Below are 25,283 nucleotides of genomic sequence, written 5' to 3' on the forward strand. Positions count from 1 at the left end.
ATAAATCACATGTTGGATGAATGAATGAACAACTATCAATCAATTATAAGCACTGAATCACTATCCCTTTCTGTCCCCACAGATATAGGCTACCAAGTATCTTATGTAGGACCTGCTGCCAGCATATTTCCAGAAATCCAGCCAGCTGTCCAAATTATTGCTGGTTGCAAGAATGATTTACCAGATGGACTAAAAATAGACATCCTGGTTACAATACCACATCATCTCACTCTGGACACCTGACTAATAATTGTTCCTTCTGCAACTCACTAGCACATGGCAGTGTGAAGGATCATCTAGCCAGCATGCTTCAGAAGAATTGTAACCAACAAAGAAAGAAAGTGGGGCCTCCTGGAAGAAGCAAAAAAGATGGGAAGAGGAAACAGCAACAAAAAGTCCCAGGTCCCAACCCTGAGAAAAGTGACCCAGGGCAGGTAAATACAAAGGAAAATGAGAACAGCAAACATGCAATATTAGACACAGCCCCAGTGGACAAAAAGTGATATATTCGGAACTCATAGAGGAGTTCAAAAGTGAGATATTTAGCCAAATAAAGCAAGATATAAAAATATTAATAAAAGAGATACTAAGCACCCCTCAAGCAGACACAGATGGAAGAATGGAGGAACTCAAAGGACAGAACCACTTGGTGAAGAATATAAGAAAATATAGAACACATGAAGCAGATTCAAAGAGATCACCAGAAAATTAAAAACTCTATAGAAAAACAGCAAATCAGCTTGAAAGAAACTAAAGATAGATTATCCAAACTGGAGGACAATTTTGCAATGTGGGAGTTTGAAAGGGAAAACTTTTTAAAAATAACAAGGAAACAAGCAGTAACAATACAAAGGCTAGAAGATGACAAAAGGATCTATAACAGCAAGTGTGTATAGGGATGTTGAATAGCTGACTATATTAATGTTTTTGGATCATTGAACACAGCTGTTTGTAGTCTCTCTGTTTGAATGTCTACTTTGTATTCTTTGATACTGTGATTTGAGCAACTATTTCCAAGATGATAATATGTAATCTATTAACAGGTGATTTCTTACTGTTATGCTTTTTTTTGTAGTTCTGTATTATATGTAACCTTACACTGCTTTGTTTTGTTTTGTGTTTTTCTCTTTTTCCTCTTAAATTAAAAAAAAAAAGAATGTTGAATGAAGAAGCTGGGGTACAAACAAAGGAACTACAAAGGTTATTCACAGAAATAATTAAGGAAAACTTCCCAAACATAGGAAAAGGAAATGATATTCTGATATATGAGGCATACAGAACTCCAGCCACCTACAACCAAAACAGAGCTACACCCAGGCATATAATAATCAAGATTCCAGAAATTCAATATAAGAACAGAATATTAAAAGCTGTTAGAGACAAGAAACAGATAGCCTATAGAGGAAGGCCCATCAGAATAACGGCAGACTTCTCAACATAAACCAAGTCAAGAAGAGCCTGGAGCAAAATATTCTAAGCCCTGAAAGAAAATACTCTCCTTCCCAGATTGATATACCCTGATAAACTGTCTCTAGAAATTAATGGAGAAACAAGATGCTTCCAAGACAAAGAGGAACTTGGGAAATTCACAACCACCAATCCAACTCTTCAGAGAATACTGCAGGGCAGTATTCTCTAAAAGAGAGAGAGAAAAGTACTAGGATTCCAGGAACAGTGGCAGAGAGGCCTCAATGAATGGAGCAGAAAACAGAATGAAAAGGATAAGCAGACAACGGAAGGCAAAAAAAGAGCATAACAGAAATGAGGCAGAGAAGATTTTATTCAAAACTGATATGATGATAGTATCAAGTATGAGAGTATTGGCAGCTACACTGAAGATGACAAGACTCTACAATACACATTCTAGTTTGATAACTGCCAGTTTTTGAAGTTCTATACTGTATACAAAGTTGTGTTTTTATTAATACTGTTATGTACTGATATATTCAATTATACTATGTCTGATGATATAGCCAATTCTATTGGAGATAACAAGAGAAAACACAGGAACTATGGTAGAACTCTTTTTTTTTTTCATGGTAGAACTCTTTGTACAATGGTCTTATATGTTTATTTCATTTCATGTGTTTATAGGAATATGTTTTGTTTTGCCTTGCTTTTTTGTTTCTCCCTCTAATATAGAAAGGATAGAAATACATGTTAAGACGCATGCATGTGTAGAATCTATAAACAGTTTATGAGAACAGATCTTATGACACATGATGAAATGAATGGATACTCTGAAGAAAAAGAGACACTAAAATACCCAGTGCTGATCCTTGAGTGTCATAATGTGAAATCCAGCAATAGTATTATTCTTTGTTCATAGTGATTATTAGCCTGCTTGGGTTTATTCAATCTCAACATAATTGAAGATATGGATAACAGCATGTATGTTTATGTGTATAGGACTGATAACCATATTTCTAAGTTTTTGTTGAATAGTTGAACAGAACTTGTTACAATCTCACTGTTTGAATCCCTACTTTATATGCTCCACTTTAGTATCTTTGAATAACTATTTGTAAGAACACAATCTGTAATCATCAACTACTGATTTCTTACTGTTTTTTTCTTTGAAATTATGTATTATTTCTACCCATTTTCTGTTTTCTTTAGTCTTTCTTTAAATTAAATTTTTAAAAAAAGATACTACAGTACGCAGTGCTGATCACAGAGTGTCATGATGCGAAATCCAGCAATAGAATTATTCTTTGTTCAGAATGATTTTAACCTTTAGTTTGTTTAATCTAAACATAAATGAATATATGGATAACTGCACGTATGTTTAAGTGTATAGGGTTGACAACCATGCTACTAAGTTTTTGTTGGACAGTTGAACAGAACTGTTTGCAGTCTCACTATTTGAATTCCCACTTTACATGTTCCATTTTTGTATCTTGAACAACTATTTGTAAAACGACAATATGTAAACTTCAACTAGTGATTTCTGACTGTTTATTTTTTCTCTGAATGTATGTATTATTTCTACCTATTTTCTGTTTTGTTTAGTCTTTCTTTAAATAAAATTTAAAAAATAATAATAATGATTGTTCCTTCCCAAGGGGACAGAATGGACTAACATCACAGCCACCATTTCCAACCATAGTTCCATCCACCTTTCCTGAAAGGCAACATCACATTCAAGGACATCACGGAAGAGCAGACAAAAGCTTAGGCTCTGAGGTTCTGTGCAGCTGGGTACTCACCCATGCAATGCTGAGATCACTCCTATGCATCTCTGCAAAATGACATAGGTCATGCACCCGGACAGGCCATCCTCCTTCATTTGGTGTGGGCTGTGAAACACAGCCTGCTACCTCTGCACAGATTTTTTAAAAGACCTCAAAGAAAATGATGATTATTTATCATATTCTCTTGGTTCATCTTCAAAAAGGCCACACAAGTGTGTTCAGGAAATAGATGGCATTCCATCTGGTAAGCTGGCTCATGGTTTACACCTGTGACAGAGGAAATGGAGCAGAAAACAGAATGAAGAAGATAAGCAGACAACTGATGGCAAAAAAAAGAGCATAACAGAAATGAGGCAGAGAAGATTTTATTCAAAACTGGTATGATGATAGTATCAAGTATGAGAGTATAGGCAACTACACTGAAGATGACAAGACTCTACAATACACATTCTAGTTTGATAACTGCCAGTTTTTGAAGTTCTATACTGTATACAAAGTTGTGTTTTTATTAATACTGTTATGTACTGATATATTAAATTATACTATGTCTGATGATATAGCCAATTCTATTGGAGATAACAAGAGACAACACAGGAACTATGGTAGAACTCTTTTTTTTCATGGTAGAACTCTTTGTACAATGGTCTTATATGTTTATTTCATTTCATGTGTTTATAGGAATATGTTTTGTTTTGCCTTGCTTTTTTGTTTCTCCCTCTAATATAGAAAGGATAGAAATACATGTTAAGACTCTTGCATGTGTAGAATCTATAAACAGTTTATGAGAACAGATCTTATGACACATGATGAAATGAACGGATGCTCTGTGGAAATAATATTACTGCACCCAGGCCAAAGTGTTAAGGGTCAAGCCCCACTTTTCTGATGCCTCTGCTTCCATGTGTGTAAAAGAGAAAGAGCGAGACTCAAACTCAATATGCCAAACAAACAGACTCTCAGTTTGTGACCTGCTGCTTCTTTTGAGGAGAAGCTATGAGAAAAGCAAGAGTAGTACAATGTCCATGGTTTTTGCCATATTACTAAAAATAATGATTCAGGATGAGCACAAGACTACTAAAATGGACAGAAGAATAAAATATATCAAAAAGAAGACTGTCTTGAGAAACGTGAAGTCCTAGGTTCAGAGGACCTGGGCTCAGTTTCCCCTGGATGACAGCCCAGGGCCTGGCTATGCAGTGCCCATATGTGTGTTTCCTTGATGGAACAAGCCACCTGGGCTGTGGGAGCACTCAGTCCACCAGCTATATCTCCTATCTATCAATTCCAGAAGAGAATCCAAGTCTCTGCCTCCTTGGCAGCACCCACTGCTCCTAGCAGGGAACACGGTCTGGAGCTGGGAACCAGGACAAGATGCTGTACTGCTTCCCACACAGCACATACTGCTCCTACAGCCCAGGGCCTCCCCACTGTCCTGTGCCTCTGACCTGGAGAACAGGGCTGAGTCTGATTTGCTCTTTTAACCACCTGTGTGTTTAAAGTAGCAGTGCAAGGTGTTCATCATCCTGCTGATAACAGCAAGGCCTTGGGACAGATTGGTGGTGTTTTTCATCTGTGACAGGACATCTAAATGATGACCTGCCCCTGATGACTTGGGGTGCACAGTGAGGACCAAGGATGCCGACAGTGGGAGGAGAACGTGCACAGTCCCCGCTCCCAGCAGGGGAGATGGAGACTGGGAGACATTGTGCTGGGGGACATCCAGAACTGGGGACAAAAATCTCAAACTGACCTTCTCCACTGACAGCAAATGACTTCTTCAAGAAAACAAACAAACAAACAAACAAACAAACAGGGCATAGTGGCAAATGCCTGTATCTCAGCACTCAGGAGGCTGAAGCAGGAGGACTTCCATGAGTTCAAGGTCAGTCTGGGCTACACAACGAGCTCAAGACCCTGTCTCAAAAAATAAATGAAAAAAATAGCTGGAACAGACATTTACAACTCACTGCAAGGACCAAGAAAGAGGCAGGCACTGTTCAGGACCTTCCCAGTGCAGGACCTTCCCTACCACCCTTAGAGAAGTGCATGGTGCCAGCATAGTCATGCCCACAGGCAAGTATCCTCGATGCAAAGCATGACAGGACCAACAAGCCCATGACACCTGTCTGCAGACAGGAGCCAAGGAGCCATGCCTGACCTTCAGCCACTCCACCAAGGTACCCTCCCCGTGGGCAGTGTGGCTACGGACTGAGATTCAGAACATATCTGCTTTGAGAGCAGACATTTTTCAGAACCTAAATTTAGCCAGCTGGAATTCTTCTTTTTTAAAAAATGCTATTCCATTAAGTCTTTTGAAATAGGAAGTCTACATTTCATGAAGAGGCCAGAACACAACGTTCTCTGATCAGCAGAAGCAGGAGAAAGTGGCACTGGGAGAGCCATGCACTTCACAGAGGAAGGTGGAGGGCACCGAGAGCAAGTGGGACTTTGGCCCCAGGTACCTTGAAAGTCAAGCATCAAAAGTGTGTGGTCACTATCTTTAAAAGAATAACCTACCTGACAGAAAAAGTAATGTTTGAATTGGCCTCTTTGTTATCATTCCTTAGTGATTTTGTACTATTTTCAAATGTTTATTGGCCAGAATTTGGCATTCCATGCCTTTTTGCACTTCCGGCCCCTTCCTGTTCTGCACACTGGTGTATTAACCCTCCCAAGGACAAGGATCTTCTCCCAGTTTCATACATAGAAAATACTCTAAATGTTCTGCCAGTTCTTTTGGTTTCTTGCTTTGTTGCCTTTAATACCACTTCTTTGTCACCTTCTTGAAGTCCTCTCCAAGGCCACCACCAGCTCATGCTTGCCTCTATTTCCCTAGTTACTGGCAAGGCTGCATGAGGAGCCCACATATGTGACCCTGATGGAACTGGTAGCCTAGAAAACAGCCAGGCATTCAAGTCACACCGTGGGGTGGACCACAATGGCCCCAAAGGAGTCCACATCAAATCCCTGGAATCCGTGAGTGCAGAAAAGAAATCAGTCCCATGTGATTGATTAGGATCTTTAGATGAGAAGTTACTCTGCATTACCTGGGAGGGCCCCAAAAGCAATCACAGCATCCCTGGGGAGAGGAATTTGGATAGACAAAAGAGAACACACAGGGAGATGCCTTGTGAAGATAAAGATAGAGACTGGAGCAGAACAGTCACAGGGCAGACTGTGCTGGAAGAGATAGGGTGAACCCCCTGAGAATCTGAAAGGACCACAGCTCTGAGACACTGACTGGAGACTTCTATACTTTTGAATTGGAGAGAGAACAAGCTTCTGCGATTTGAAGCTTCAAGTTTGGTCATCAGCTAAAGCCACCAACTAACCAGAAGTTCTTAGGAATGTTTTGGAGAAACAGGATCTAGATTTTTAGCAAATATAAAAAGACTTTAATCCTAGGATAATAGCCAGCATTTTGTAAAGCAAATAAAATGTTGGACAGTAGGAAAATGGCTGGCTCATACTGCACACTGGAATAGTATATATCATGTAAAATCTAATTATTAATACTTTTGTATATATGGGAGGGACTTAGAAAAAAATATAAAGAGATAACCAAGATAGTTCCCCAGTTTGGTTTAAAAAGCAAGAAGACAGGGTCTGGAAAAAAGAACATCAAGAAATCAACCATAATTACTTCTAGATCATGGCATGAGGGTGACAGTTAATACATAATTTTGTGCTTTTCTTTATGTCTAAATGTTTGGCAGATTAGCAAAAGAAAGGAAAGAAAATGTAAGAAAGTAGCTCAAGGAGTCTCCAATTTGACACCAGAGAAGAGCAAGAACAAACCACTACACCAGGAGAGGGAGACTGGAGAGCTGACCATGTGGTCAAAGTGAGCAGCAGAGAAAGTCCTGGCAGAGACAGAAAGGCTTCCCCAGGCCATGAAGTGGAACACAGCCTCAGGTCCTACCTGTTTCCGGTCCCAGAAAACACCGATATGTTTCAAAGAACAACTAACACTTTTCAAGAAGGAGAGAACAAATGAATAGGCAAATGCTCAGGGCAGAGCCCAAGAACAATCTGGGCAAACTGCAGATAATGAATACTTTGAGCACTCAAAAGTGATGCTGTTCACAAGTTTATAACACCACAGATCTAAATCTTCCCTAATATACACACAAGCAATTTCTTTTAAAAAAATTACCAAAATATGTTGTGACCTAAACAAGATAGCATCTCTCTCGCCTTCTCTATGGTTTGAACTCCAGGACTTTGGTAGAAAAAGAGGCGGCTTTCTCCTCTACCCCAGTACATGACTGCACAAATCACCTGCTGAGACCCTGCATGGCCTTTCCCTTAACTCAGCTGCTGCACATCTCAGCTAAAACACAACATGTGGCTGAGACAGGTCAGCTCCTGCAAGTTCAGCCTAGTTGGAGTGAGGCAGTTGCAGAGGGGCTATGGTTATTAGCTGCCACCACGCCAATCTAGACCCCTGCTTTTGGACTTTGCCCTCTGTCCTATATCTGGCTTGTGTCCTTCCAAAGTGTCATATAAGTACACAATCAGTGAAGCACTTACAGTTAACATGAATGAATTGGTTTAATGTGTTCTGAGAAGAGATACCCTACTTTCCCAGGAATTCTGCTGAATGACACACTGAGATCCTCTAAGACCTCATCAAATTATTAAAGTATCCTAGGGCATAGCCAATTCATAAACTCAGAAGAGCAGCAAGGATGTAGGGGTAAACATACAGCTGTGCCCTCCTGATTTCTGAGAGGTCAGCCTTCTCCAGAGCTCAATCCCCCCTGTGTGGCTTTAGGGGATCCAGGGAAGCTGCTCACCCCAGAAAATGGGTTAAGATTATCTGATACCCCAGAAGATGTTTTCCCCACTCCTGCCAGTAACTGGTGCCGACGTGACAAGATATGGAGCAAAGTAAGGTTCCTTAACTGCAAAAACAAGAACAATTTCCCAACAGATGGGCAAGCCCCCCTGCCACTTCTTGCTGGCTCTCAATGGTCCATACTACTGAAGGTCAGTATAGCACTGATGGAGGCTCAAAGAGCATGAGCACAAGGCTGAACTACAGATACCTCCCCTGCAGGCTAAGGATGTGCAGGTGAGTACAGGGACCACCCTTGATGACAAGAGAGCCACCAGTCACAAGATCATGGAGCAGAGTGAAGTGACCACTCTGGAAAAAGAACCCACAGGCCAAGGAAATCTTTTCTGAAGCCCACATTTTCTCATAGCAAGGATGCTTGTCACTGATAGAGGAATGGGCCATTCTTTTCCTGGTTGTTGTCACAGCTTCCAGGTGGGAGTGACACCAAAACAATGAAAACCAGAGAAGTGGGAAAACCTGGATCTCTGGGGGTGTTCTACAGGGACATCTTACTCATTTCCATGGTCATTCTCTATGTGAGGCCTAAGGCATTCTGATACAGACAAGAAAATCAGATCACTGTGAACTCAGCAAGCACAGACACAAGGTTAGGTGATCTGTGCTCCTGAATACAGAAAACACTGGCTGAACACCTTGCCTTGCAATGTTTAGGTGCTGGAAGACCAGGGCAACAAATGAAGGCCTCTTCCCTCACCAAACTCCCCCAGAGCAGCACAGATGGCAGCAGCCCACCCAGTGGTGTCCACGACCTGGCTAGACCCCATCTGTTACCTGAGACCTATCACCCATCTTCTCTTTCTGAGCTTCCTCTTCCACCATACATAGATGTCAGCAAAACTGATTGTATACGGCCACTCAAAGTTTGAGTTACTAAGGGTAGCTTATGAAAGTCATGTAAGAGTGCTTGACACACAGCAAGTGCACAATAAGTGCTACTTATGTTTAGACAAATGTTAACAATAAATAAGAAAATCACCTAACACATGAGATGGATGCAGAGAAAGGCACTGACTTTCAGCTGGCCTTTCTCCCAACCTGACCTAGGACCAGGTAGACAGGGCAGGAACCCTTGAGAAGCCTGTAGAAGTGGATTAGAACACAAAGGAAGACAGATAGACACTTGGCTGTGTCAGGCCACACAAGGCAGTGGAGGCAACAATACATCACTCCCTAGACCTGATCAAGGCACTAACAGAGTCAAGAATGGCTTGGTGGGACTCCATCTCTGGTTGCTAGGTACTTTTTAGTTATTCCACTGCCTCCAAATACAAGCACTTTTGGAATGGGGGAGGATACCGTATCCATTCCTTATAATCTGTTCATATCTCATTGCAGCACAGAACACCTCATTGTAACATTAGACAGTCAATGTATATCTTTCTAATGGACACACTTCTTTCCATGATGGCTATATCATAATAAAATCATTCAATCTCCTGTTACTGCCTTTTTCCCAGATTATACTGTGAAACAGAAATGGAGTGAACATCTGCTTAGCTAACTTCCTGTAAATTCATGATTATTTCCTTAGGATAAGTTCCCAGAAGTGAACATGCTGGGACTAGTTATATGCAAGAAGTTTTTTTTTAAAGATCAAATGCTGTGATGCTTAAGAAAATACCATTAAAGAAGCAAATAAGGGATAAACTAAAGACTAAGAAATAATGTTTGGTTGCTTTAAAAAGCTATGTACCTCATCATTAATAACAAAAATAAAAGTTTGAACCTAATTACAGTGATGACATAGAACATTTTATTTTAGACCCAAAAATGTTACAGACTAAAATGGTCATAACAAAAGTTCAAAGCTATGTCTTTCAAGTGTTTATGAACATTTATAAATTATACTAAGCTTTTAACAGTCAGAAAATAGATATTCAGAAATTTGTTCAGAAACTGGCAAAATATTACAAAGACTGTTGTAAAAATTATTAAGTTATTTTTGAAGGGCCAAAGGTTTCACATTAAAGGTAAATAAACAGGTGTGCAAGTCATCAATATAGGTCGTTTCCCATCCTGATCATACACACACACAACTCATTGAAAGACCCGGAGAGCAGTGTAATAAGGAATCAGTGGCTGAAAATATGCCTATTCATCCCAGTGTTCACTAGGTGATATAGTCTGCAACACTAAGGCAGATACTGAGGGACTGCCAACTCTGTCCCCTCCACGGCCATTTTCTCAGCACCACGGATAGCGCCCAGTCACGCTTTCCACCAACAGTGCCCTCCATGGGCACCAGGCAAGGACTAAGAGGATGACATCATCTGGCACTGAGCCTGGGAAACTTGCCAGAAGGAAGTAGCATTCTCTAGGTCTAGAAATATAAACGTCAAGGAAAGAGAGAGAAGAAAAAATTGTCAAATGTGGATGAAAGCATGAGTCCTGCCAATGCAATAAAGCCAATCTGGAACAGGAAGTAACACAGAGTGACAAGACAGGAACACAGGGAGCCTAAATGTGGAAAGAACAATGGTGAGATGGGTGGAAAGATAGAAAAGAACAGTGGGTCAGATCTTGGAAAACTGTCAATCTTCCTTGTTCCTCCAGTCATCCAGCAGATAGTCATTCCCCGCTGGCTGGGAGCTATGGGTGACCAGGCCACACATGACTTTCCATAGAGTTGCCATTCTAACAGAGGAGTTGGGAAAACCAGGAAAGTATGATTATAATGCAGTTCTAAGAGTCAGAGCCCAAGAGGTGGACAAAGAAACTCAAGATATTAATTCAGTCTTCCCAGATCAGGGAAGATTTCTGAGAGAAACAAGTTGTAAATTCTTACTAGATAAAGAACTACTCTTCCTTGAAATTTGAAAAAGGACAGAATAGAGAGGGAGTGACAAGCCACTATAGACAACACAGCTGAAATCTAATTTGCCTTGATTGGCAGTTCTTCAACTTGACAAAGATATCAAGGCACACCCATACAACCATTCCAGTTTTCTTTTTCTGTATGGCATTCAATAAACTGCATGTGATATTCAACCATATACTATAAAATAAACAATTAGATGGGTTTGCACACCCATAGACTAATATGAGTGTTCTGAGCATGCTTAAGGCAGGACAGTCTGAACTATCAAATACCTATTTGGCTTACAATATTACAAATAATGATGAGTTTTCTGTAGGTAGGAAGTCTTCTTCACGTGCTGCAATAGTCACTTATCTTAGGCTAAAACAAGTTGCACAGCAATACTTTAGGAAATACGAAAATAAATACATGTGAGAAATTTGAATTATCTACAACATAAGTTCACATGTATTTTTAAGAGTAGAACTGATGTATAGACGGTACAAAGTCATAAAGAGCTAGATTCTATAACCCCAGTCAAAACTTGGTCACAGAGATAATGCATAAATGCATTTATATCTTCCCAGAGGTTGTATCAATGTGTTCTGTTTTCCTTTGAAGTCTACAAGAAACAATCATAAAAAATACTTCTATACTTGTACACCTATTGTATGTTACAGAACTCAACTCCTGTTTACAAGATCTACTATGAAAATGTAGTTTATAATTTGGTGGAGGGAAGAGAGAGATCCACTGGAGAATGAATATGCTACCTTGCATTGTTACGTAGTCAGAGTTTGTTTGGTTTTTGTCAACCTCCATGTTGTCCAGGGTCAAATGTGACATGCATACAAAGAATTCACTAACCCTTGTGACTGACCTACTTATTAGCTCTTTCTGTTTATCTTATTAATATTTCTGCCCATGACTTTTGAAATTAAGTTAGACCCAAAAAATTCTGAAGCCAGTACAAGCCTATTATGGTTGAGTAACTTGGGAGGCTAAGGTGGAAGCATCACTTGCGCTCAGGAGTTTAAGTCATTCTGGCCAACACTGCAAGATGCTGTGTCAAAAAAAAACAAACTAAGAAGCCAACTAAAAGCAAACAAGTGTGCAGAAAAAACATTTTTGAGGCTGGACATGGTGTAGTGCCTATAATACCAGCACCTGGGAGGCTGAAGGAGCAGAATTGCTGTGAGTTTAAGGCCAGCCTGGGCTGCAAAGTGAATTCAAGGCCAGCCTGAGCTGCATAATGAAATCCTGTCTCAAAAAGACAAAAACACAAACAAAAAAAACCAAGTTTTTTAAAAATATTGGCAACACAAACTTAGTAAAAGAAGAATAGATAAAGACTATGCACTGACATTTTAGGAGAACTCAGATGGTTTGGTAGCTTCCAATGTAGGCTCTGCTAGCTGAGACCTGACTTTCTTTCCCCATGATAAGAGTCAGAAGTCTCAAGCATTTATACCATTCATAATTGTAGAAGCCCTTAACTCATCTATTGACTTCGACTTCCTACCAGGTAAACACTGTATCTGTCCTTCATTTTAGTGAGGAAAAAATTGAATTTTAGTGAGGCCAACTGGATTGTCAAATGCCACTCAGCTTCCCAGGCAGGCAACAGTAGAGCCTGCTCTTAGTCACCACCTTATGCTGACAAGATAAAAAGCCACTTATTGTCACTGTGCAGAAATAGTAGGACAAATGTTCATTAAGCATAGAAGATATGTTTTATATTTCTTGGATTAAAATACATACTCTATGAGTCTTAGCAGTTCATTTCCATTTTATTCTTTCTTAACTACATTCTTATACCTGTTACTCAAACTCCCTTTGTGTGTAGGGTATATTATGTCATTTTTAAACACTGACCAATTATACTCACAAGGTTACTTTTTAAAATTTTTACTACAGTGTTATGGATAGGCTGGTTCCAAATGTCCATTTACTTTTAGAAATGATTGACTTGAATTTTTACTTCTCTTTTTCCCCCATGCATACACATAAGAAGTATACCATTCCCTGGCCATCAGTAAACCTTGCCCACAAAGACAGCTTCAACAAGAGAATTTTTGGAGAAACTAAAAGCACACCCATTTGAATGTTAGGGACAGATGAGCCTGAGAAGAGAGAGTCTCCTGCTTGGCATGATTGAAAATCAAAGGGTCCTAAAAGACCCAAGAACAGTGGTGTGTGGAGTTTCCCATGACACCAAATGTCCAAACCATTATCTCCACCCATAGTCATGGCCTTCCTTCCGTGCATACAGGTGCCACTGAGTGTTGACTGTGTTTTCAGGCAGGCCACCTCACCAAGCCACAAGCTGAATGCAATGCTTCAAGACTGAAAATGTTCTCAGCTAACGCCTTTCTTTTCTCAAAACTATATAAAACTCTAAGCTCAGGAGAGCACCCCGTTCTTTGAACATTCCCCAGCCAGTCAGGAGCCTGTGTCACAGAGAGATGACCACAGGCACATCCTGGGTGTGGGGAGGGACCTTCTCCACAAGGTCTTGGAGTGAGTTCAAACTGCACAGCAGATTTGGCAGACGTCATGCTATTCCACAGTAAGCCTTCTTCTGGATGATCAGGAAAGAACTGATACCTGACACTCAGTATGGAAAAGTGCCAGCAGTGCTGTGGAGAGGAAGATCCCTCCTGAGCATGGCCACTGATGCCCCTCTTGCAAATAGGCTCGGGCAGCCAAAGAAAGAAGCCGGCACTCTCGCAACTCCAAGAGCTGGCTGGGCAAGCAAGAAACTCAGAGCCCAGAACACAAAAACACATATAAATTCCATTTGGCAAGATTGGTAGAGAACCAAAATTTGTTACCTGCACCACACTGAAGTCCTGGGAGGCAGAGCTGGCCAAGAACAGTTGCAGGTTTTGTACCAAAGCCCTCATGGCCTCACTGCATGCCAAGCTGTGCCAGAGTCCAGCTGCCAGCCTCCTGCCCTGTCATCAACACAGGTGAATTACCACAGTGAGGTTCATACATGCTTGGAAACAACTAAACATATATTTTAAAAAGCTGGTGATGAGGCAGGAATGCTTATAGGATGAAAAGTGATTACTTAGTAAAGCTGTGGTTGATTAAGAATAATTTTAACTGCATAGATATTTTGCAGTTTCCTGTGTGGCAGGCTATAATTCTTTTATAGCCAACATGCTGCAATGCTTTAAAAATGACTCCCATCTGGCCAAAATGAGGAAATAGGATATTTTTACTATAGCCAGTGAATGACCATGGCATATTTATTCCAAGGGCCAATATATAATGTTTAGTTAATTTATAAAATCTATAATCGAGGTGACTATCAGTCCACTGCTTGAGCAACTGAGAGGATGTTTTTCTTCAAATACAGCCATGTCATAATTACAGCATTTCTTAGACTTTATGGAAGATAATGTGTTAAAAGCAGAAAAATTCTCTAACACTTAAAAACATTAGAGCTCATAAGTTCCAAAATTGGTCAGCTTCTGAGTACGAAAAACCCAAAGTGATATAAGTTTTGAAAGACACATTTTTGCCTTTAATATTCAGTTTGAATTCCTACCAATTTCAAAAACTGAAGTGGTCAAAAATAGAAAAAGCACCAGCTTACCATAAAAGGATATATGTACTGGGAAAAAAATAACACAAGCTATCAGAATTCTATAAAAGTAAAAATAATATTAAATGAAACTAATCTAAGGCACACCAAGGCAATATTAAATGAAACTAATCTAAGGCACACTAGTGGGTAAAGGCATCCTCCTGTCTTTCCCGGGCCACTCCACTGTGGGCTACATGCCTAAAGCCATAGAGTTCTACAGAAGGAGAGGAAACAACACTCCACACCACGAAGTCCATTTATAATACTCCTCTGGGAGAACAACTTTGTGATAAGAAAATTTTAATGTCAGTTATTTCATCACTGTTACTTGATGTGGCACTCACTTTGCTTCCTAAATTTATTCTTTAGCATTCTAGCATGCAACAAGATTCACATGACAGACGAAGAGCACAGGCATTCCACATCCACTAACTTCTCAATAGAGAAGATGCAAGCAATGTGTGAAGGGACAGTAACAGGGACAGCTTACTGATACCAAGTGCCACTCTGCAACAGGCTGTCTTTGTGAACAAGCCCTCATTCACAAGAAAAGGCCTCCAAGGGACAGGAGAGAGGGCAGAACGCTGAGGACTGCTTCCTAGGTTTCCTCATTTGCCCATCATTCTCCCAGCCCAGCTGTGCACCAGCAGAGCCTTCCTGAGGCCTGCTGACCAGGAGGCCAGATGTGGGGTATAAACTATTCTAATCTGCTCTGCAAGTAATGAGAAAGTCACACTATCTGAAAGGGGACTGTGCGCAAACTCAACAATCACCATGGGAGCCAAATCTGTGAGTCACCCAGCTGCCTGCACAAGACAATTTGGCTACTGGAAAATCCTCATTAATGACATTTTTTAACACCAGAGTAACAACTTGACCTGCCACAAAGTACCATTTTTCATCACACTTTTTGTGTTGGCTATTTATTACTTTCTACAGAGGAAACTACAGCGAAGTACAATGAGAATGGTGTCGCAAACACGTGAACCTCACAACTAGGTGCCATACCCAGAGGGGTCTCTGGGTCAGCCTGGAGACTTGTGAGGGTCCCAGAGTGAGCCTGTCTCCCAGGGGCCAGCTGAGCTTCTAGAGTGTTTCCCAAGTACAAATATCTGCAAATGAAGGTCTTCTAGAGCCCCTGGGGCCAGGGGTTGTCGCTTCTCCCGCCCCCGTCAACGCAGCCTGGGGAGCAGCTGCTGTGAACCCCGCGCTCAGAACTGCCAGCGCCAGGTTGGTAGAGTCGCCACAGAGAACGGATGTGCTGCCCGCCCGTCGCTTTATTGCTTTATTTTTAATCGATACAAGAAGCAGTGGCTGGAAAGTAGCGTATTCCAGATTCCAGCCCTGGCCGGCATCTCCATTCATCTGAGAGAATCGACCTGCGGATAGCTGGCATGACACTGGTCAAGAAGTGTGCGAGAGCCCCGTGAAAGACGCTGGAGTCCGGGTGGGAACCTCCAGCAGCCCTGCTCCTTGCCGGCTCTCGAGTCCCACTCTATCCCCCGCGCCCTGCTCTCCACCTGTCCCCCGCCGGCCAAGCGTCCCCCACTGTCCCCCGCCTCCTCACTCCTCTCGCGCCCCCGCCTAGCCCCCGCCCGCCCCCTCCTGGCTGCAATAATGACATCCTCCTTAATTCTCTCTCCGGCGATCGCAAGAGGAGCGAGCGCAGCAACGGCAGAGGCTGGGGGAGGCTTAGTTACCAGCCCTGCGCCTGGGAAGCCGCGCTTAGCAACCACCCGAAAAAAGCAGTCTCCGCGCTCACTTGGGGAGCGGGCGCGGCCCCTCCCGCGCCCCTCGCGTCCGCAGCCACCCAGGCCCCGGGACTGAGGCGCATCGCTGGCAGCCCCGCTCCCCTCGGCTGCCCCGCGCCCCGCGGACGCTTCACATCTCCTTGCCCGCACCCCGGGGTCCCCGGGCCCCGCTGCCCCCGCGCGCCTCCGTGAGCATCTCTTCTGCCCGACGGCGCTGGCCCCAGCCCCATGCTCCACGGCTCTCACCTTTCTCAGCGCGGACATCTCAGGACTCCAGGTTCAGCAGGTGCGGGGCGACATGGCGAGGTGGGCTCTGCCGATATCTGCCAGTCTGAGCTGCCGCGCGCTCCGACCGCGCTGGAGCCGGGCGCGTCGTGGGTCCCCGCGCTGGCGCCTGCGCACTGCGCGCCGGGAGGCTCTGCGCAGAGGGGGGCGGCAGGCGCGCGGCCCCATCGGGAAGCCCGGAGTCCTGGCCGCCGCCACCCAGCGCGCACACGGAAGCGCGCACACGGCCTCTGAGGCGGTGCTGCCAGCCCAACTGTTGCGCCCAAACCAGCCAGTGGGGTGGCCGAGGACTCGCAGCACGTGCTCCGCGCGCCGAAAGTTAGCAAGGATCCCGCCTCCGCCTCGGCGCCCGCGAGGCGCGGAGACCCGTGAATGCTCTGGGACTTCCGGGGCGAGAGGCGCGGGAAGTGGACTGGCAGGGTATCCGCAAGTGCGCGCTATGGGGAGGCGGGATACCAAGCTTTTCTTGATCTCCACAGGCCACCTTCCTGTAGGTTACTTGTGCGGGGCTCTGCCTACTGTCGGAGGCAGGTTCTACCAGGGGCGTCACAGACCCTGGAACAAGATCCTGCAAGTGCCCTCGGAGGAGATCTCAGAAGGCCAGGGCTGCTGCAACACCAAAGGAAGAGGAAGAGCTTTGTAAAAGTTGCTTTGGCACCCAGCAGCAGTCTGGAGTGACTGAGACCCAGTTGGATAAATGGAAATTTCTTCTGAGATCAAATTGGGACGGCCCAGCCTAAAAGAAAAGTTCCAGAGGCCTAGAGGTAAATGCGCTGGCCAGACTGGGCTCCTGTACTGTGGATTGCAGGGCCCTATAAGTCTCTGAGGCCCATTTTAATGGGAATGTAGCAATGGACCTTGCTATGCCTCTGTGTTGTGGAGAAATTTAAGAGATTTTAAAATGAGCCCAAAAATGTAAACATCAAATTGAATTTTAAAGAAAGACGAATGAGTTTGAAAGAAATAAAGTGTGAAACATCTGGAATAGGTCCAATCTTTTCAAAAATGTCAAAATCTTAAGTTTCCTTAAAATTTTTATATACTCAATCACTCAAATATTAATCAGTTGCAATTTATTTACATAACTGCTTAACAAATCTAACCACAGTAATTTCTCAATGTTTCTAGCATCTGCCAAATGTGTGCTGTCAAAAAGCAATGAATTGGTGTGCCATACCTCAATCAAAAATCTAGATTCCAGACAAATCTGTTAGATTTGAAATTTTAGTAGCTCTTTAGTTTCCTCCTCTGTGTGTTTGTCTTCGTCCTTTCAAATATGTATTTGTCCTCTCATGCAACAGAAGAAACAAAAGTAACACAGTACTTACTACTTTGACAGTCACCAACCACATGGACTGTCCAGTCTTGGTGGGGGAAAGTCATGATAAAAGTTATAGGACTAACATGGAATCAGAAAAACAATTGCTTATATGAAGGAAAAAGACAAGATGTTGTTGGAGGATGAAAAGGGCAGCTAATATTTTGTGCTGTCATGGAAGAATGCTTTAAAGAAGTCATAATTAAGTTAAATCTTCTAGGTTCTCCCTAAGTAGCTTTTTGAGACTGATCTCCAGAAACTAGCAGAGGAAGTAAACAGAGTGAGACTGGGAAAGAAAGAGAATAAAAATACCTTGACAGGCTGTCCTTCCTGCAGGTGGCTGAGTTTTGTCCTGCTTGGGATTTTCTGAAGAACAGTGTAGGATGCACCTCACACTGCAAAGGTAGGTAGAGTATGTTTTCTGCTGACTTTCATTCCCCCCACCACAATGACTCAGGGTTTCCCCTTCTCACCCCATTTCTCCCAGCTGAGGATTTCCTATGGTTTCAAAGAAAGCAACCAGGAATGAGGTGAAACCTGGTGAGTAGTGGGGTGGTCAGAGGTTATTATCTACTAGCACCCTGAGGAAGGCAGAAGGAAAGGCAAGCTGGAAAACCTGGGATGAGAAGTGTTGGGTACTTTTTCTTCTAAATGACCACTTAGGAGAATCACAACTAAGAGACTTAGAAAAAGGTGGATGAACGTGTGGCTGGACAGTGAGTCAGGTGTTCTTATGGAAGTTTTATGGACTTGATGTTGTATCTTACACACAACATAGAATTTTGAGCAGGGCAGTAAGATTTTCTGCATATGATGTCATTTGTGGACAAAAACAATTTTATTTCTCTCTTAGTGTGTATATTTTTAAATTTCCTATTCTTGTCTTCTTACATTATTTCGGATTTCTAATATGATGTTGAAAAGCATCGGTAAAAGGGAGCATTCTTACTTTATTCCTAATCCTAGTGGGGAAATTGCATTATGATGTTAGCTATAGAGTTTTTATAGATATTATCAAATTGAAGATTTTACCTTGCTTCTGCTTGTTGGCTTTAAAAAAATAGTGAGTATCTGTTGCATTTTGTCAAATATTCTGTCTGTTGATAAGATTGTGTGACCTTTCTTTTGTAACTTGTTGCTCTGGTGGGTTACACCGAGTGTTTTTTGAATGGCAATGAGATTTTTAAAAGATCTTTTTTGGCTCCTAGGAGGACACAAGATGGTGGTGAATGGGAATGACAAAACAAGAGTGTGATTGAGGAAATTAAAATGCCGGAAGAAATCCTAGTGAGCCTGAGCAATGCTAAAAACACCAACTAGGAGTAGAACTAAGAAATGTTGCAAGGAGAATTTATGCTATTTGATATTTTTCCTCTGGATGAGTCATGTGGGAAATGAGAAAGGAGTTAGGAAGATTGGTAGTGAATGGTGCTTCTGAGAGATTGTATTATAATAGTACTGATGAGTGTGTGTTGGAGTTTGTGGATGTCCATGGGAAGCAGGGACACTGGAGGGGTGAAAGAAGATGGGTGGACCACGGTATCAGCTGAAGAAGTCAAATTGGATACTGGCTCTGTAATAGGCTTTTTCAAAAAGTTCAGGTGAAAGTGACTGAAAAAGCAGGGCTTGGGAAAATACATGGTTACTAGAAAGATTTTGCTAAAAGGTGGGGAAGTCCAGTATAGGTTTGAATTCTGGGAATGATGAAGTAGAGAATGACAACTCCAAGATGCTGCTTAATCAAGAGTATTACTCCAGTTGTACTGTTCTCTCTCCTAAGGTATTTTTTTCAATATCAAGTTGATATGGTTAGATTGGTACATAAACTCATTCTCTCTCTTTCTCTGTGTGCGTAAAACTCCTCAAGCTATCACCCTATTTTCCTGGTCCCACCAGAGCTGTCCACATCCAGTGTCTTCCTGTGGTTCTGTTAAGTTTCATGAATTTTTCATCTCTACATTCTCATGAAATTACTGTAATCAAAGTCACCAAGGAACTTGCTTGACATATCAAGCTGCATATGATCAGCTTTCATCTAGACCTGTGGACACCATTTCAGATAAATGATTCTTTTTTTGACCTGGTTTCAGGAAAGTTTCTTGTGTTTCCCTTTCCTCTCTGGCCACCCCCTATCACAGCTGGAACCTCACATCTCCCCACTTTCCAAAAGTCCCTGACCCCCTTCTCTGCCTTCCATCCCCTTGGGCCCTCTTGGGTCTGTGCATTCTGTGTGCATCTCAAACTTCACTTGCCTGAAGCTGCACGCCATCACCCAGCAAGGATCCCTCTGATGGATCTCTGCATAACATTTTGCCCCTTTAGCCAATGTCTTCTATGACTACTAGTAGCTAACCTTCTACTAACCTTCTAACCGGCCGTGCAGCTCCAAGCTTCCAGCCTACAGACCAAAATCTTGGAGCTACTCTACACTTAACTGTTCGTGCGAACCAATCTGACAGGGCCCAGTGTGATCAGCCAGAATGTCCCTTTTGCTTTGCCTTCAAACACATTCAGTCTGCCTGCTTCCTCCGGCACTCTCCAAGGCTCCCACTCAGATGCTGGTCGCCAACGTCTTCCCTGCTGCAGCTGACTCAAGGTGTCTCCAGCTTCCTCCCACTGAATTCTACTCTTAGCACAGCGCAAAACTGCTTCTCAAAGGCACATCAGGTCGCTTCACTCCTCTGCGCAGGGCCAACCCTTGACTTGCAGCTTCCTCCTCTAAGACTCTGACCCTCGCTACCAGCGCCGCTGCAGGCGCGCTCCGCGGCTTCCAGCTCCGAGTCCTGTTCGCACTTGCTCCTAAGAGCCCCAACTAAGGCACTCGGCTGCGCTCCCTCATTTGCTTTCTCCACAGCACTGGTCGTGCTGAGGTCCATTTAGTCCTGAGGTGCGGTCTCCCGCTTCTCTCGTGCAGAGGAGGGCCGGTCACAGACACTTGCGATCGTGTTTCTGGAGACACCAGCTCGAAAGCTGGGAACGCGCCGGGCGAGGGGCAGTCTGTCGACGCGGTCGACCGGGAGCCTTCTCGGTGAGAGCGGAAAGGGTGGGAAGACACGTGGAGACGCGGCTATGAGGGAGCTTGGGTCAAGCGGCCTGAGGGACGAGAAGGGCCCGCACAGAGCAAGTTCTCGTCCTCCAATCTCCAGGTCTTAGTCTTCCCCGTCTCCCATACGGCGACCATTAGGCTTCGCACTCTGAGCTCCAGGTGCCACCGACCGGGAACTTGCCCCCACCCCCATTCATCCCCTCCACTCACTCCCCCCCCCCCCCCCCCGCGCAGGCTCCGCCACTGGGTACTCCGGACTGGGTTCGGAACGGTGGCACGCCCACAGCTTCGGTATGAGCCAATCCTAGGAGGAGACTCGGCTGCGGATTGGCTCTTTCTGCTGGAGTAGGCGGGCATAGCAGGGCGGAATCCGGAAACGGCGGCGCAGGTCCGGGAGGAGCTGAAGACATGGCTGAGCACCGGAGACGAGGTAGGCGGTGGAATGTAAAGTTTATCAAACCACCCTCTATTATAGGGGGGCTTGAGGAGAGTGAGGGGTAATGAGGGGCTGTGGGGCGAATGAGGAGACTGAGGCGAGAGTGAGGCGCCTGAGGAGGCCGCTAGGGGACTGAGGGGTCCTTGAAGGGAGCGAGGGTCTTGGAGGGCTGTGAGGGAGCATTTGGGTGCCTCGGAGTCCCTTTGCAGGCGCTGCGATATCCTTAGACCTCCCTGTCGGAGCAGAACCCCCAAGCCCTATTAATACCCCCCTCCCCAGAGTCGCTCGTGCTGCCATGCAGCGGGAAACTCTCTTGGGTTTCTCCCTGTTTGGGAAGTGTTTCTACCCCCTTGAAATGAAAAGCCGTGGCGACTGTGGATAAGACGCAACTGCAAAAGAATAAGGAGGGCTAATTTCTCAGGGAGCCCTAATATGGGACGCAGATCATCCATGTCTCAGTCCCACTAGCCAGCGTTCCAGTCTCCACCTCTGTGGCTGCACCCCTGGTCAGCTCGCAGATGAAGGGCTGCAAAAACGGTTTTAACACACTTTGTGAGGTGTGCAAAACTAGGGCAACAGCATCCATTGGGAGAGGGTGGACGCGATTAGGCGCATTTTTGGAGGAACAGACCCTGAAAACTGTCGCTTCTACATCTTTCTCTTGCATTTGTCTTATGTTTGTGATATTTGTAAGCCTAAAGTTAAGTGCTCATTGCTGTCCAATAAATTATATTGTATTTAATTTACTCAGTCAACTTCAGACCCTCTCAATTCTCAAAATGCATAAAGAATTTGTTTTAGTCATGAAACTTTCACCTTTGAAATAGTCTCCTTTCCTTATTGGATATGTGAAAAAATTGTGGGGGAAAGTTTAGATTGTTTAAGAACATTGCGACTGGAAGAATAAATCCAGGAAGTATGAAATGTAAGTGGAAACAAAATATTTGTTGTCTGTGTCTCTTCTTGACAATGTCACCGGAAGAATTCTGCTGGGGAACATTGAGCCTCTGAAGAACACTTAGGGAGGTGTAAGATGGAATCAAAATTCTAAGCACTTATAATTTGTTGAAGTAGGAAACCAGAGTTAATGTGTCTTTAGAGATTCTCCCTCTTATGTGACTTGTAAGGAGCATTAAAATTAGAAAAATGTGTGGCAGGTGATAGGGACAATGGCTTGGTGCAGATTTGTACTACACTCACTGTCCATCTGCTCCATAAGAACATCGGGTCCCTGATGATGTGCAAAGGTAATGAGATATGTCTGTGTTTATGGGAGAGATGAGCAAGGTTGTGCATAGCTCAGGTACACATATGAAAATTTTTCTAGTGGTGTTTAGCTAGCCTGTGTGTCACTTGCTCTGGCACTAAGGAACAAAGGGATCAGACATGAAATCCTTCCCCATTTCATGCTTCTGCAGACCCTGATGTAGTTCAAGGGTGTTTTCTCCGTGAGGGCATATGAATAAGAGAGCCCTGGTCCCTAACAAGAAAGCTGGAAATAGGTAGAGAAGCAGTGTCTGAAGCAATGATGTTTAGTTTTGGGGTTTTGGGGAAGGAAGGTTGGATTTCTTCTGCTAGGAAATGTAGCTTGCTGATGTAACTGTTTTTTGTATAACAATTTGTAATAAAACTTTAGGATTAATAGTACTTTGCTTTGTGGTATAAAAATGTCTGGACAGTTTTTGAAGTATCTGTCTTGGGCCTCTTGAGTATTATCATGCAGCTCTGACAATGGATAACTTTGTCTGACTGAAAAGAAACCCATGAAGGGCACCATGTCTCAAGTGTGATGTAAGTGGCTTCTGTTCTACTTGGGGAGATTGGGTCAGTGCTGACATACAATAAAGCTAAATATTAACTCTGGTAAGGCTGTGCCATATATTGAGGGTCACAGTAGAGTCTGGGAGCTTCAAGGGCTGCTTCTCCCTTTGGGCTGTGGACTTCTATAAAGAGCACTGCTGTGTCGTTTTCTGACCCTGCCTCACACAGCACTGGTCTCAGTAACTGCTCAGTAACCACTGTACTGGGAATGAATGGCTTGTGTTCAGCATCTGCCCTGTTGAACTTTTCTGACACTTCCTTACCAGATAACTCCTGAGTACTGTCTGGACAACTTCAGTTAGGAACAGAATATTTCATGAAGTAACTTGTGGAAAATTTGTCTTTTCCTTGAACATAACTTGTGCTATTTAGAGCACATGGAATAAATGTACATATGTCATATCTCTTCACTAGATATTGTCCAGAGATTTTGAGCATCTCTTTCATTTTTCTCATCTCCCCATACCATACTAAACAACTTTATGTTGGGAGCATTTCTTAGGAGAGGCAAAATGAGTTGGACTTACCATACAGCCAATTAATTCTCAGTGCCAGAGTGGAGATGAATACCAGGTGGTAATGTGAGGCCATCTCTAGTTCAGGCTCTGCACTAAGAAGGGGAATGCAGGTTTTCTGGCCTGTTTCTGCCTCTTTGGACTCAGCCTTAGACAGACCTGCCACACACTCCTGTTGCTGTGGCTATGCACTAGGGTAGAGAGGAGTGAGTAAATTTAGGACCATAGCAGCCTTTTGTCCATATGGAAATAGTAACCCCAGCCTCCTGGTGTCATAAGGAAAATGTAGATTAATGTGTGAAGTTGCTTTTCACATCCCTCTTATTGCCTCCTCTCTAGTGAAGATTATCAAAACCTGTCTTTGGACAGCTCTTTGTGTTCCTGCCAGCCTGATGAACTGGAGGGGCAGTTTGTGATCATAGAGAAGGCAGTTCAGTTATCTTGATAAGAATTTGTACTGCCATGATCACTTCTTTGCAGGGCACCAAGGCTTGGCATTCATAGTATCTTTCTGGGAGTCAGGAGGACAAGGCTAGGATTCGGGCAGCCACATCTGTTGCTGATACAGATCTTTGTCTTCTTAGGACTCTCTTTAATGAGATTGAAACTGTGAGTAGGCTTGGTACATTTCAGAGCTCCAATCCAGTTTGCTACATCCCTTTCATTATTCTAGTAAATATACGTAGGAGTGGATTGGGGCTGAAGTCACACATCACAGAATTGTTGATGCTTTCCATGGTGGTGATGCTGGTTCTTGTGTTTCTAAAGCTCTGGTAATCAGTTGGGGAGGATGTGTGTGTGTGCATGTATGTGTGCATAATCTCTGTGCCTTCAGACATGCTCTTATGTGTTGTATGCATGTTTCTTCAGTTACTTCCTCAGACTTGCTTGTAGTGCCAGAATTAAGGTTGCTAATCAGAGTGCATTTCAGTTGAAAAGAGACCTCCTTTTCCTTTTTGGTTGCTTTCCTACTGCTGGCTGAGTGCAAGAGGGATCAGGTCATTTCTATGCTGTGGCTTCTGTATAGAGTTACACAACCACTGATTTGAGGATTGAGAACATGCTCAAGAAGTGTTTCTAAATGAATAAATAAACCAGCTTTATGCAAAAAGAGGGAGTTTAGAGACTGCTGGTAAAGTTCAGTGCTACATTGAGCCTTAGTTAAGGAGAAGCTTTAGTCTGAATGGTGGAAACTGGGAAGCCAGTGTGGTTTCTAAACAAAATAGACCAAGTGCTTGTATTCTTAAAAAATAAACCTGGAAGTTGGCAGATAAATGGAAAAGGGATTGGGCAGTCATGGGAAGCCCAGCAAGTATGTGTTGTGTGGATAGTGATGATAGGAGGAGGACCTGGAAGAGATGGATATAGAAGGATTTCTAAGAAGAGGACATGAACAGCTGCAGAGACTTGAAGCAGATGCCTAGAGACAACTTATTCTACACTAGACAAGAGTCTTGATTGGATGTGACTAGAGAAAGAGCCTGAGAAAAAGGAGGAAAAGTGCCATGAAGGTTTCTTCCCTTGGTGGCCTTTGCCCAGGCACATAACACTGAGAGCATGGAATTGGTTTTCAAGTCCAACTGATTGAGTGTCCCAAAGCTATTTCCCTGTAGTCCATGGGCATCACATCTGTAAAGTGGGCGATAACAGTTGTGTGT

At 43.4% G+C, this 25,283-nt stretch overlaps 2 protein-coding genes across 7 annotated transcripts in view; one reads left to right on the plus strand and one right to left on the minus strand.

The window, feature by feature from the left end:
* Dlgap2 (DLG associated protein 2) overlaps positions 1-16,630 on the minus strand; it is a 531,604-nt gene extending 514,974 nt beyond the window's left edge. For 4 of the 6 annotated variants that reach the window (XM_063235015.1, XM_063235014.1, XM_013143569.2 and 1 more), the window contains exon 1: positions 16,451-16,630. In XM_063235015.1, the coding sequence (XP_063091085.1) occupies positions 16,451-16,468 (18 nt within the window). In that variant the 5' untranslated portion in view covers positions 16,469-16,630. The remainder of the gene's footprint in view (positions 1-16,450) is intronic. The other 2 variants (XM_063235016.1, XM_063235009.1) reach the window with 1 other exon arrangement.
* A 4,496-nt stretch (positions 16,631-21,126) lies between these two features.
* The window catches only part of Erich1 (glutamate rich 1), a 60,280-nt gene continuing 56,123 nt past the window's right edge, over positions 21,127-25,283 (plus strand). The window contains exon 1 of the mRNA XM_003479713.5: positions 21,127-21,283. Within this exon, the coding sequence (XP_003479761.2) occupies positions 21,262-21,283 (22 nt within the window). The 5' untranslated portion in view covers positions 21,127-21,261. The remainder of the gene's footprint in view (positions 21,284-25,283) is intronic.

This window comes from Cavia porcellus, unplaced genomic scaffold, assembly GCF_034190915.1.
Source record: "Cavia porcellus strain 051 isolate PalLab524CR breed Dunkin Hartley unplaced genomic scaffold, mCavPor4.1 scaffold_24, whole genome shotgun sequence".
Classification (NCBI taxonomy): domain Eukaryota; kingdom Metazoa; phylum Chordata; class Mammalia; order Rodentia; family Caviidae; genus Cavia; species Cavia porcellus.